Here is a 14662-nt window from a genome sequence, read left to right as displayed (position 1 = left end):
ATAAGGCTACATATTTCAAAAGATTGTCATTAAATAGTTTCTCAGGATAATGTGATTGCTAGAAATCAATAGCATGTATTTTCAAGTTAAATATTTATAAGTAAAAATTTATAAATAGCTCATAAGTCAAAGTAGAAATGATAATGGAAATTAGAAATATTTAGAACTAGATGAAAATACCACATCTCAAAAGTTGTGGGATATAAATAAATCTGTACTTAGTATGAAAATTATGGTTTTTAATAAACTAGAAAGGAAGACAAGGAAAATTAATTAGCAGAGTATCTATCTCAAGAAACAATAACAGAATAGTGAAGTTATAACAAAGTAAATCTGAAGAAAGCCAAAGGAAGGAAATACAGAAATATAGCAAAAAATTATTGAAATTCTAAAAATCAATAGAAATATGCAACAGAAAGATTTGTCTTTGAAAAGACAAAGAATAATGAAACATGCTCATTAAATTGATCAACAGAATACCCAGATAAACAATATTTAGAATGAAAAGGGGGATATAATTTTAGATGCAAAAAGCAGAGATTGTAGCTTTCCAGAAGTAGCAGAATAGGTGGTTTGGACCAACCCTCCAACTGAGAATAATTAGAAAATCTACAGAAAAACATCAATATCTAATATAAGATATAAACAGTTATGTTTGAAGGGAGTAGAGAACTGAGGCAGTGAGGAAATTGCAGGGCCAAGCTCTGCAAAAGGAGGGTAGCCAGAGATGTGAATCCACCTTTTTAGCCAACTGAATGTAGCAATATGGTAGAAATGAAAGATTGATTTGACATTAGAAAATATATTAATTGTAAATCACTACATTAACATTTTAAAAGAAAACTATAGGATAATTTCAGTAAATGTTAAAAAATATTTCATATACTTTAATGTATATTAATGAAAAAAAATGTAACAGATTTGAGGTAGAAGAGAATTTCCCTAATCCAATAGTAGGAATCTACCAAAACAAACAAACAAACCCTATAGCAAACATTGTGCTTAATGATGAAATGGTGAATGTATTCTTAAAGATCAGGAATAAGACAAGAGTGATTGCTATATAAACATTTCTGTTCAACATTGCACTGAAGGTCCTAGCCGGTGCAGCAAGGAAAAAAAGTATTAAAAATAAGAAAGCAGTTGTTTGTAGATGATTAATGATAATTGACAAAGAAAACCTAAAATAATGTGATAAATATTAAAATAAGACTGATGAATAAATAACATTTAAAAAATCAGTTGGCCTTCTGTACACCAGCAGCAAATGAAACAAAATTTTAAAAAGAACATTTACAAGAGCATCAAAAAATATCTCAAGTACCCAAGAATAGATCTAATGAAAGATAGGCATGATCTACATGGAGAAAATCTCCATTGCAAATGGAGATATGTCATGTTCAAGGATTGGAAGTCTCTGTATTGTAAAACTGTCAACTCTATGCAAACTTTTCTATAGATTTATTACAACCTCAAAATCCACAGGTGGATATGTATCTGTATGTATAACTTCCTATGTCAGTTCTAAATGTATAAGGATGTACAAAGAATTGTTATAGTTCTCTTGCTAAGAATGTCTTAAATATATGGAAAACTGTGCATATTACTGATGAGATGATCCAATGCTGTATGATATAAATTGTACCAGATTAATTTGTAAAGTCACTGCATCCTAATAAAAATACCAACAAAATTTTTTTAGTAGGACCTGACATACTATATCTAAAATTCATTTGGAAAAGAGAGTATGATATTAGCCTCCCTTAAAAATGTTTATTGGGGCAGTGAGGGGGTCTTGCTTTGCTACTTGCCAGACCTTTTAGAAATTGCATGAAATAGAATATAGAGTCCTAAAAGAAAATCTATATATGACAGAGATGGAATTTACAAAGGTATAGAGTTTGATGTTGGGACAAATGACATCTAGTTTTAAAAGTTACAAATTATGCCATGTACAAAAATAGATTATATTAAAATGAAAAAATGACCGTCTTATTGATCTTTCAATAGCTCTCTTGTTTATAATGTTTAATATTAAGACTTTCCAAAAATCATTGATTCATTACTTTTATGCATGAAAAGAAGACAAGTTCATTTCATGATTCTTCTAACAAAAAGAAATATTTATGCATCTTCTAAAACTACATATATTTGAACATTTTTACTCATGGTAGTCAACTAAAACAAAAATCCTTCGGATATTATTAAATTTTTTAAATTCAGATACCCCACAAAAGGATTTAGACGGACATCCTTTAAAGGATAATTTCATGATTTCTAAATATGGAAAAGCTTTCAATTTAGTAGATGTTTCCCCTTACCTTGTTAATCATTTGTTCTGAATTTTAAAGTTTGGCCATTTAGAATTCTATCTTATGCACTTTCATCTTAAAGTGTAAAAATCCCATGTGCTTTTGAAATTATAAATTGAAAAGATTGCACTTTCAGAATTTCATTTGAAAGTAAAATCAATGCATTTCAATCTTGAATTGAAATCAAGATTTCGTTTGCTAGGTCTGAGTCTAAAATATCAGTATTTACAGAAAACTAAGACAAAATCAATAAAAGACAATAGATTTTCAGAAATCAAAATGGTGTTTGACTATCAGACATAAAAGAAAATGACAGTAACACAATAATAGTAGGAGACTTTAAACACCCCCAGTTTTGATGGACAGATCATCAAAACAGAAAATTAATAAGGAACCACAAGTCTTACATGATACATTAGATGAGATGGATCTCATTGTTATCTTCAGGACATTCCATCCAAAGGCAGAAGAATACACCTTCTCAAGTGCACTTGGAACATTCTCCAGGATAGACCACATCTTGGGTCACAAAACAAACCTCAGTAAATTTAAGAAAATTGAAATCATATGACGCATCTTCTCTGACTACAATGCTATGAGACTCAATATCAATTACAAGAAAAATGTAAGAAACACAAACACATGGAGGTTAAACAACATGTTTCTAAATAACCAATAGGTTACTGAAGAAATCAGAAGGGAAATCAAAAAATTTCTAGAAACAAGTGACAATGAAAACATGACAACTCAAAACCTATGGGATGTAGCAAAAGCAGTCTTAAGAGGGAAGTTAATAGCAATACAATCATACCTCAAGAAACAAGAAAAACATCAAATAGACAACCTGACTTTACACCTAAAACAACTGGAAAAAGAAGAACAAAAGAAACCCCAAAGTTAGTAGAGGGAAAGAAATCATAAAGATCTGAGCAGAAATAAAAAGAAATGAAAGAAACAGTAGTAAAGATTAATAAAACTAAAAGCTGGTTCTTTGAGAAGATAAAAGTGACAAACCTTTAGCCAGACTCATCAAGAAAAAAAGAATCAAATCACCAAATTAGAAATGACAAAGTAGAGGTTACAACAAACAATGCAGAAATAAAAGGATTATAAGAGACTATTATGAACAACTATATGGCAATAAAATGGATAACCTAAAAGAAATGGACAAATTCTTAGAAAAGTTCAATCTTCCAAGACTGAACCAGGAAGAAATAGAAATTATGACCAACCCAATTACAAGCACTGAAATTGAAGCTGTGATCAAAAATCTCCCAAAAAACAAAAGCCCAGGACCAGATGGCTTTATAGAATTCTGTCAAACATTTAGAGAAGAGCTAATGCCTGTCCTTCTAAAACTTTCAACAAATTGCAGAGGAAGAAACATTTCCAAACTCATTCTTTGAGGCCACCGTCACCCTGATACCAAAACCAGGCAAAGACAACACAAAACTATAGGCCAATATCACTGATGAACACAGATGCAAAAATCCTCAACAAAATTTTAGCAAACAGAATTCAGCAACACATCAAAACTCTCATACACCATGATCAAGTTGGGTTTATTCCAGGAATGCAAGGATTCTTCAATATATGCAAATCAATCAATGGGATACACCCTGTTAACAAATTGAAAGATAAAAGCCATAAGATAATCTCAATAGATGCAGAAAAGGCCTTTGACAAAATTCAGCACCCATTTATGATTAAAACTCTTCAAAAAATAGGCATAGAAGGAACCTGCCTCAATATAGTAAAGGCCATATATGATAAGCCTACAGCAAACATTATTCTCAATGGTGAAAAACTGAAAGCATTCCCCCGAAGATCAGGAACAAGAAAAGGGTGTCCACTTTCACCGCTATTCAACATAGTTCTGAAAGTCCTAGCTACAGTAGTCAAAGAAGAAAAAGAAATAAAAGGAATCCAGATTGGAAAAGAGGAAGTAAAGCTCTCACTGTTTGCAGATGACATGATACTGTACATAGAAAACCCTAAAGATAGTATCAGAAAATTACTTGAGCTAATCAGTGAATTTAGCAAGGTTGTAGGATACAAAATCAATACACATGGAGAAGGAAATGGCAACCCACTCCAGTATTCTTGCCTGGCAAATCCCGTAGACAGAGGAGCCTGGCGGGCTGCAGTCCATGGGATCACAGAGAACAGGACACGACTGAGCGATTAAGCATACACAGCACAGACAGATGCTGGTTAGCATTTTTTATCAATCAAGAATTTTTTAATTAAGATATATATGTTGCTTTTTAAGATACACTACTGTTGCACACTTAATAGACTACAGAATAGTGAACATAACTTTTGTATGCATAAGGGAAGCAAGAACTTTGTGTAACTTGCTTTATTGTGATATTGGTTTTGTTGTGGTGGTCTGGAACTGAAACTTCATCTCCAAAGTCTGTCTGTATTTGGAAAGATGGTAAAATACTTGCCGGATATGAATCAAACAGAGTAAGAATAAAACAAAATATTTGGCACGATTTAATATAGTGCATTGTTTCTTTTAGCCAAAAACCAAGTCTTGACAACCATTCAGCTGTGTGTGCATGTATAAGTGTGTGTATATGTGTTCTGCCATGAAACACATAGAGAAATTTTATTTCGAATTTGAAAAAAAAATATGCATTGCAAAGGTACTCGGTTGGTAACTAATTCTAAAATACTTAAATTGATGATATTCTGCCTATCTTTTGTATTTTGAGAGCTAAAAAACTTGCCTAGGTATGAATTTTGGTAAGGGAAAATAGTTTTGTTATTATTTGTTACTGAATTTTCCAGAATAAATTATATACAACTTCATTTCAGGCTGGTAATTCAGTTGTCAAAACTAATTCTCATAATTTTATTGTTTTGATCTTTTATTAAATTTATGATGCTTTGAATATTCTTATATCATGTATTCAGTATATTTTTGGACTGTTACTTAAATGTTTCCCTGAAGGTTGTGACATATATACGTTTATGTACATATATATTAAACAGTAGATAATTGTGTGTGTATATATATATATATAATATTAGCTTATATACATGTATGTGTGCTTATATGCATAAATAAATATACATGTATACTTAAAAAAAAACAAAATCAATACATAAACATCACTTGCATTTCTATATACTAACAATGAAAAATCAGAGAAATTAAGGATTCAATCTCATTCACCATTGCAACAAAAAGAATTAAGTACCTTGGAATAAACTTAAGGAGACAAAAGAACTGTACACAGAAAATTTTAAGACACTGATGGAAGAAATCAAAGATGACATAAAAAGATGGAGAGATATTCCATGTTCCTGGGTAGGAAGAATCAATATTGTGAAAATGATTATACCACCAAATGCAATCTACAGATTCAGTGCAATCCCTATCAAATTACCAATGACATTTTTCACAGAACTAGAACAAAAAATTTCACAATTCATATGGAAACACAAAAGACCCTGAATAGCCAAAGCAGTCTTGAGAAAGAAGAGTGGAGCTGGAGGAATCAACTTCCCTGACTTCAGATTATACAACAAAGCTACAGTCATCAGAACAGTATGGTAGTGACACAAAAACAGAAATATAGACCAGTAGAACAAGACCGAAAGCCCAGAAATAAACCCATGCACCTATGGGGCCCTTATTTTGACAAAGGAGGCAAGAATATACAATGGGGCAAAGACAGCCTCTTCAATAAATGGTGCTGGGAAAACTGGACAGCTACATGTAAAAGTATGAATTTAGAACACTTCCTAACACCATACACAAAGATAAACTCAAAATGGATTAAATACCTAAATGTAAGACTAGAAACTATAAAACTCTTAGAGGAAAACATAGGCAGAACCCTCGATGACATAAATCAAAGCAAGATCCTCTATTACCCACCTCCTCAGTTCAGTTCAGTCACTCAGTTGTGTCCGACTCTTTGCAACCCCATGAATTGCAACACGCCAGGCCTCCCTGTCCATCACCAACTCCCGCAGTTCATCCAAACCCACGTCCATCAAATCCGTGATGCCATCCAGCCATCTCATCCTCTGTCGTCCCCTTTTCCTCCTGCCCCCAATCCCTCCCAGCATGAGTCTTTTCCAATGAGTCAGCTCTTTGCATGAGGTGGCCAAAGTACTGGAGTTTCAGCTTTAACATCATTCCTTCCAAAGAACACCCAGGATTGATCTCTTTCAGAATGGACTGGTTGGATCTCCTTACAGTCCAAGGGACTCTCAAGAGTCTTCTCCAACACCACAGTTCAAAAGCATCAGTTCTTTGGCACACAGCTTTCTTCACAGTCTAACTCTCAAATCCATACATGACCACTGGAAAAACCATAGCCTTGACTAGGCGGACCTTTGTTGGCAAAGTAATGTCTCTGCTTTTGAATATGTTCCTTCCAAGGAGTAAGCGTCTTTTAATTTCATGACCCACCTCCTAGAGTGATGGAAATAAAAACAAAAGTAAGCAAGTGGGACCAGATTAAACTTAAAAACTTTTGCACAGCAAAGGAAACTATAAGCAAGGTGATAAGACAACCCTCAGAATGGGAGAAAGTAATAGCATATGAAACAACTGACAAAGGATTAATTTCTAAAATATACAAACAGCTCATACAACTCAGTGGTGGAAAAACAAACAATTCAAAAAGTGGGAAAAAGACCTAAACAGACATTTCTCCAAAGAAGACATACACATGGCTAACAACCACGTAGAAAGATAATGCTCAACATCACTCATTATTAGAGAAGTGCAAATCAAAACCACAATGAGATATCACCTCATACCGGTCAGAAGGGCCATTACCAAAAAGTCTACAAACAATAAATGCTGGAGAAGGTGTGGAGAAAAGGGAACACTCTTGTACTATTGGTGGGAGTGTAAATTGATATAGTCACTAAGGAAGATGGTATGGAGATTCCTTAAAAAACTAGGAATAAAACCACCATATGACCCAACAATCCCACTCCTAGGCATATACACTGAGGAAACCAGGGTTGAAAAAGACTCATGTATGCCATTGTTTATTGCAGCACTATACAATATCTAGAACATGGAAGCAACCTAGATGTCCATCGACAGATGAATGGATAAAGAAGTTGTGGTACATATACACAATAGAGTATTACTCAGCAGGAATGCATTTGAGTCAGTTCTGATGAGGTGGATTAACCTAGAACCTATTGTATAGAGTGAAGTGAGTCAGAGAAAGATAAATATCTTATTCTAACACATATATGGAATATAGAAAAATGGTACTAAAGAATTTATTTATAGGGCAGCAATGGAGAAACATGTAGAGAATAGACTTAGGGACATGGGGAGAGGGTGAGATGTATGGGAAGAGTAACATGGAAACTTACATTACCATATACAAAATAGCCAACGGGAATTTGCTGTATGGCTCAGTAAACTCAAACATGGGCTCTGTATCAACCTAGAGTGGTGGGATGGGGAGGGAGATGGGAGGGAGTTTCAAAAGGGAGCAGATATAGGTATGCTTATGGCTAATTCCACCCTGCTTATTTAACTTATATGCAGAATACATCATGAGAAATGCTGGGCTGGAAGAAGCACAAGTTGGAAGCAAGATTGCTGGGAGAAATATCAATAACCTCAGATATGCAGATGACACCACCCTTATGGCAGAAAGTGAAGAAGAACTGAAAAGCCTCTTGATGAAAGTGAAAGAGGAGAGTGAAAAAGTTGGCTTAAAGCTCAACATTCAGAAAACGAAGATCATGGCATCTGGTTCCATCACTTCCTGGGAAATAGATGGGGAAACAGTGTAAACAGTGTCAAGCTTTATTTTTTGGGGATCCAAAATCACTGCAGATGGTGATTGTACTCCTTGGAAGGAAAGTTATGACCAACCTAGATAGCATATTCAAAAGCAGAGACATTACTTTGCCAACAAAGATCAGTCTAATCAAGGCTGTGGTTTTTCCAGTGGTCACGTATGGATGTGAGAGTTGGACTGTGAAGAAAGCTGAGCACTGAAGAATTGATGCTTTTGAACTGTGGTGTTGAAGAAGACTCTTGAGAGTCCCTTGGATTGCAAGGAGATCCAACCAGTTCATTCTAAAGGAGATCAGTCCTGGGTGTTCTTTGGAAGGAATGATGCTAAAGCTGAAACTCCAGTACTTTGGCCACCTCATGCGAAGAGTTGACTCATTGGAAAAGACTGTGATGCTGGGAGGGATTGGGGGCAGGAGGAGAAGGGGACGACGGGATGAGATGGCTGGATGGCATCATGAATTTGATGGACGTGGGTTTGGATGAACTGAGGGAGTTGGTGATGGACAGGGAGGCCTGGCGTGCTGCAATTCATGGGGTCGCAAAGAGTCGGACACAACTGAGAACTGAACTGATGGCTGATTCATATTGAGGTTTGACAGAAAACAACAAAATTCTGTAAAGCAATTATCCTTCAATAAAAAAGTTTAAAAAATGGTGTTTGTAAAAGGTTTATAAAAATGTAATTTTGTAATAGGAAAGGGCTGAAACAAGAAACAGTACTAAAATCCATAAAAGAAAAGGTTTAGTTTGACTAAAACTGGTTTGGTAAGATGTATGCTAGACCTTTGAGTGCATTTTAATAGATGCTGATGAAGAACTGCCTAATTTATATGATCTTTTCTTAAGTTGCCTCATTTAAGCATGTTTTTCTGAAGCCAGCTTTTCTCATGTAAAAATATGTTTTTTAGGCTCTTCATATGCATATAAAGTTATCCCTTTTTAAGTGTTGTACCATTTTTCAAAGTATTATATACTATGGCTTATATAATTGATCTTTCTTTCATGTACACTTAGGTTACTTCCAGTTTCTCCCTACAGTGAAGCATATCTTTATATGTGCTTCTTTGTATTTGGAAATTATTATTTCTCTAGATTGGATTCTCAGAAAAAAAAATGTTGAGATAAAAGATATACACGTTTAAAATTTTGTTAGATACTGGTACTCTCCATACAAACTGCATCCAGCTTATACTTCACCATAATGTATGAGAGTAATATTTCCTACTACTACTTGGAACAGTGAATAGTCTCAATCTTTTAAATATTTGCTACTAATGTGGACAGAAGGTATTCATCTATATCTTATATAGTCATAAATAGATGAATATCAATAAAATGAGAATGCTAAATAAACTAAAAGAAATGTGTCATTTCCTTCCAGGTCAGTGCTGACAGTTGCTTGTGAACAGACTGAAGTTCTACTTTTTGATCCTATATCTTCAAAGCACATAAAAACACTTTCTGAAGCTCATGAAGACTGTGTAAATAATATAAGGTTAGTATTACTGTGAGAAAGTAAACTTTATTAATGTGACCTAAAATATTCTGTTTTGGAAGTTAGTGAAAATTTATAATGCCTTGACCAGCAGTACTAGATGGTACACATTTGTAAATTGTGCAACTTTTCCTTTTAATTAGAAAAGTTACTGTTAACCATTTTGGATTGGAATCTTTCTGAAATGCATTTTCACTTCCATATAATTTTACCTTTTCTCTTTGTGTTTTAGGGCCATGATTATGAACCTCAGCCATGTATTTTGTTAGTCCTATAATGCTTTGGGGCAGTGCCATTGCTTAGCCTCTCACACCACCAGCCCCCAGATTCAAACTGTTGAGGGGAAAAAAACAGATAGGCACAGAGAACTTCTTTATTGTTTGAAGCTCCTTAAATTCTCAATAATGTGGGAAATAGCAGTTGTATAGTTTGGTGGACTAATACACAGTCATTAAAATGATGATTACAGGTGCTGCATATCAACATGGACAAATGCTTGAAATAGTACAGGTTAAAATCATAAAAACTGTATAAATAGGACATGCAGAAGAAAAAGATTAGAGGAAGTATTTTAAAATGCTTACAATAGATATATTTGAATGGATTATGAGTAGTTTTCTGTTTTCAAAACTATATAATGAGATTATATGACTTTTGTAATGATTACTTTTAATTATCAAAAAAGAAGAAATGCTCCAAACATATAGAACAGTAGGTTAAATAGCACAAAAGATACAGCTAGGCTCTGAAACAACATAAACATCTTTGTGGCCATATGGCCAGACTGGAACATACAGAAAAAACTGTTAAAGAACTGAAGACACAAGCCCACTGGGTTTTCAGGCTGGCACTGACATGTAGTAGTTTAACTCCTGTCAGGAATCAAAAATGCTAAGTATTTCATGTGAGGCAGGAACCAGAACCAGAATTATTACATGAAGCCAGGGGTTTAGTTGGAATGTCTGTCCCATATTTGTGAAAGGCTGTAAAAAGGGGAAAGCTGTTAATTACCTGGGGCTATAGCTTTTAGCTGATAAAGATTTGTATAGCCTCATGACCATGAATTGAATGAAGCCATTGCTGAGTCGGTGATTGAAGGTATATAAGTGATAGTTCCAATATCATCATGAAACTGGAAGCTTTGATCTCAGTGAGACCGAGTATTGGATTTGGGTCCAGAAATCCAAATAGGACAACTATAAAATCATTAAATAGGAAGAGAGAAAGAAATTGTTTTTTCATCTTTCGTACTCAAAAGGAGTCTACAACCAAAATTCTAAAACTCATTAAGGTAATCTAATATTAATATAACAAAATCAGCAACTGGAACAGGCATTTTCTCCAGATGAAATTACTTTAATGGAGTAGTCCAACAAAGACTTTATTTTAAAAAATGAATTATTTATTTTTTTTGACTAGGTAATACATGCAAGTGGTACAAAATTCAAAGGTACAAAAGGGTAAACAGTGAAAAGTAAGTCTGTCTCCCACCTCTGTCCCCTAGCCACCCAGTTCCTCTCCCCAGAGGCAACCACTATTACCAGTTTCTTGGTATCTTTTCTGAAATAGTTTATGCATGTACAAACATATATACACATACACTCATACATGCACACACGCACACACATATATATGTATACACTTTTATATAAATGGTAGCATTCTACACATACTAATACATACCTTGGTTTTTTCACTTAATGACATAATTAGAGATCATTCCATATTTGTACCCATGGGATGATTTTATTCTTTTTAACGGCTGCATAGTATTCCATTGATTGGAAGACACTTTAAAGCATTTTTAGGATGCTCAAATAAGTTAACAGAAAAAAAAACCAAAACCCAGATACTTTCCATTAATAGAGAGCTCAAAATTATGAAACAAAAGAGATGAAACAAGAATAGGTTAATATGGAAAAGAAGTAACTAGAACTTTTATAAATTAAAAATATAGTTGGTATATTAAAAAACTTAATAGATGGGATAATTATTACCCTATACACCACTGATGAGAGAATTAATGGGTTGGAAAATATTACTAAGAATTTTACCTAGAGATTAATTGAGATATGTAATATATCAAATACAGAAAAAAAGAAGTTGCAGAGATTGGAGGAGAACTAAATTTTGAAGACACAAAGGCTGAGAATTTTTTGCATTGAAAAAAGTCCTGAATTCTTGAATTAAAAGTAAACTGTAGTGTTTAGTGGGTTAAACAAAGATAAATTCACATCTGGACAGGTTGTGATGAAACTCTAGGATATCAAAAATAAAGAAAATCTTACCACCAAAGTTAGAAGCCAGATTATCTATGGAGCTATGATAATTAAACTACCTGATTTCTTATCACTAATAGTTGATGCTAGAAGAAAAAGGAGTAATATCTTAAATATCAGTACAGTCCATGGGGTCGCTGGGAGTAGGATACGACTGAGCGACTTCACTTCCACTTTTCACTTTCATGCATTGGAGAAGGAAATGGCAACTCACTCCAGTGTTCTTGCCTGGAGAATCCCAGGGACGGGGGAGCCTGCTGGGTTGCCATCTATGGGGTCTCACAGAGTCGGACACGACTGAAGCGACTTAGCAGCAGCAGCAGCAAGACAAAGTAATGTTTGATACCATTTCATATCCAGATAAATTCTTATTCTAGGATAAATAATTTCAATTATATATAATAATTATAAATGTTATTATTACTAGAAGGTAGGTTAGGATTTTAGGGGGAAGAAGGTGCATTTAAAACAAAGTTACAATGAAAGCTCTAGAGCAGCACTATCTTAAAAAGTGTCTGATAGTCACATAAAGACACTAATTTTTAATAATTTATTTGCTCCAGTATGCCTAAAATGTTATTATTTCAACATGCTATCAGTATTAAAAATACTGAGATATTTTACTTCCATTTTTTTTTTCATGCTAAATCTTCAAAATCCAGTGTATATTTTAAACTTAGAGCACATCTTGAGTCAGACTGGCCACATATTAAGGACTCAAAAGCAACATGTGTCTAATGGCTACCAAATTGCACACTGTAGCTCTGGATGGTGACAACAAATAGGTTGTATGGGTGAAGGAGTTTTGTTCAGTGGGAAGGTATAACATTTAAGATTCACATCATGTTTAGGAAGAGGATAGAAATACTAAGTAATTTCTGACTTTCAGAACAATTTATGATTAAATGTGTATGATAAAAAATTAATAAAAATTTCATTTATAGCTTTCAAACCAGCAGAGTGGGGTAGGGGGTGGCAGAGACTATTAAAAACTTGATCAGTAAACAGAAGGGAAGCTTAAAAAAGTGAAAATAAAAAAGCAAAGGAAAGATAAATAGAAAACAAGAAGTAGAAATAGGTCCAAAATATTAATAGTCTACATTTACATATAAATGAATTGATCTTCTTTATTAACAGACAGATAGAAATTTGAATAAAAAATAAGATCACACATATACTCTTTATGAAGATAGCAAAAATAAAACTACCCAGAAATGGGAAAAGAAAATTGATGTAGGTTATCCCTGTGGAACAGATGGAAGACCAGAGGCTTTCTTTGATAAGGATAAAGTGTAACTACATATTAAAAGAAAAATCCACCAAGCATATATAATAATCATGAACTTGTATAAAACTTGAAATTAAGAAAGCAAAAACAGAATAATAAGGAATTACTAATACATGTCTATAATCATAGTAAGAGGTTTTAATACAGTTCTGTACAAAAACTGGTAAATCAAGCAAATAAAAATTAAGTTGTAAAAGATTTTAAATACTTTGAATAACCTTTCTGCTAAAAACAGAAATGTTGGATAATTTTTTTTTTTAATATTGTTTTAATGTAGAGTTGAGCTGATAAGAAAGTAAGGACTCCTAGGGCCAAATATGAAGTGGAAGCAAGAATGCAAAGAAGTAAACATGTATTCAGCTGGCTTTTACCCTGGAGGCATCTGCTAAATGCCTGTGACTCTTTGAGTTTCTGTTTTGACAGGTATGAGAAGTACAAAGGACAGGAGAGTTAATTCTACATCCAGTTCAAGGTGAGGAGTCTAGTAGAAAACTATGCATAAGACTGGGGCTACAAATTCTGCAAAGGGCTACAGTTTCAGCATAAAGGTTTTCTAGAAATAAACCACCTTGTTCATCTAGACTGTGGCACTGGGTAGAGGCATGTCAAAAATCTCTGAGTTACTAATGACAAGCTAGCCTTCATGCAGCCTTCACACGGCCATATGGTCCAAACCCCTCCAACCAGCAATTTTAAATTGGTTCCAGCTTAGTAGTGCTGTGAGAAGAAATGCAACTCTCTGGAGGAGAAAACTCAGTATTATAAAGAAGTCAGTTCTTCCCCTAAAGTAGTCTGTGAATTTAGTGCAATTTTAATAAAAAATCCCAACAGGATTTTTTATTTTTATTTTTTTTTAAAGGGTTGTTTTTTTTTAAAACTTGATATAAAAGTTCATACTTAATGATAAAGCACCAAGAATGTCTGAGAAAACTTTGAGGAAGACTGAGATGATAAGAGTACCCACCCCTTTAGATATCAGACCTTATCTTAGGACAGGGATAAATTAAGTGACCAATGAAATGAAATAGAACTTCCAGAAACAGACACATGCCTACATGAAAATTTGATTTATGACAGCAGGTTATTTACAAACCAGTGGGGGGAAATGGAAAGAGATTGGTTTTGTGTGTGACTCGATGGACGTGAGTCTGGGTGAACTCCTGGAGTTGGTGATTGACAGGGAGGCCTGGCGTGCTGCGATTCATGGGGTCGCAAAGAGTCGGACACGACTGAGCGACTGATCTGATCTGACCTGATATATATAAAAGATGAAAATGAAATTAGATTTCTACCTTATATCATAACTAAAAATAACTGCCTGTTTCTTTGTTTTTAGAAGAAATATAGAATATATTCTAAGTACAATAAAGGATTCTTTTTAAGACACACCAAAAAAGTATAAACCATTAAGGATTGATAAAGTCACCTATATTAAAATTTAAAACTTCGTTGTAACTAAAGACATAACAGTGTGAGAAGATGCGCGAT

The 14662-nt window shown here is 33.9% G+C and overlaps 1 protein-coding gene across 1 annotated transcript in view; it reads left to right on the top strand.

Annotated features, from left to right (window-relative positions):
• DCAF10 (DDB1 and CUL4 associated factor 10) overlaps positions 1–14662 on the top strand; it is a 52940-nt gene that overhangs the window by 6570 nt on the left and 31708 nt on the right. Inside the window, 1 exon segment of the mRNA XM_070375616.1 lies at positions 9494–9607. Coding sequence (XP_070231717.1) covers positions 9494–9607 — 114 coding nt within the window.

The sequence above is a fragment of the Bos mutus genome, chromosome 8 (assembly GCF_027580195.1).
Source record: "Bos mutus isolate GX-2022 chromosome 8, NWIPB_WYAK_1.1, whole genome shotgun sequence".
NCBI lineage: Eukaryota > Metazoa > Chordata > Mammalia > Artiodactyla > Bovidae > Bos > Bos mutus.
Note: the sequence above shows the minus strand (reverse complement) of the source record. Positions and strands in the feature narration are given on the sequence as shown.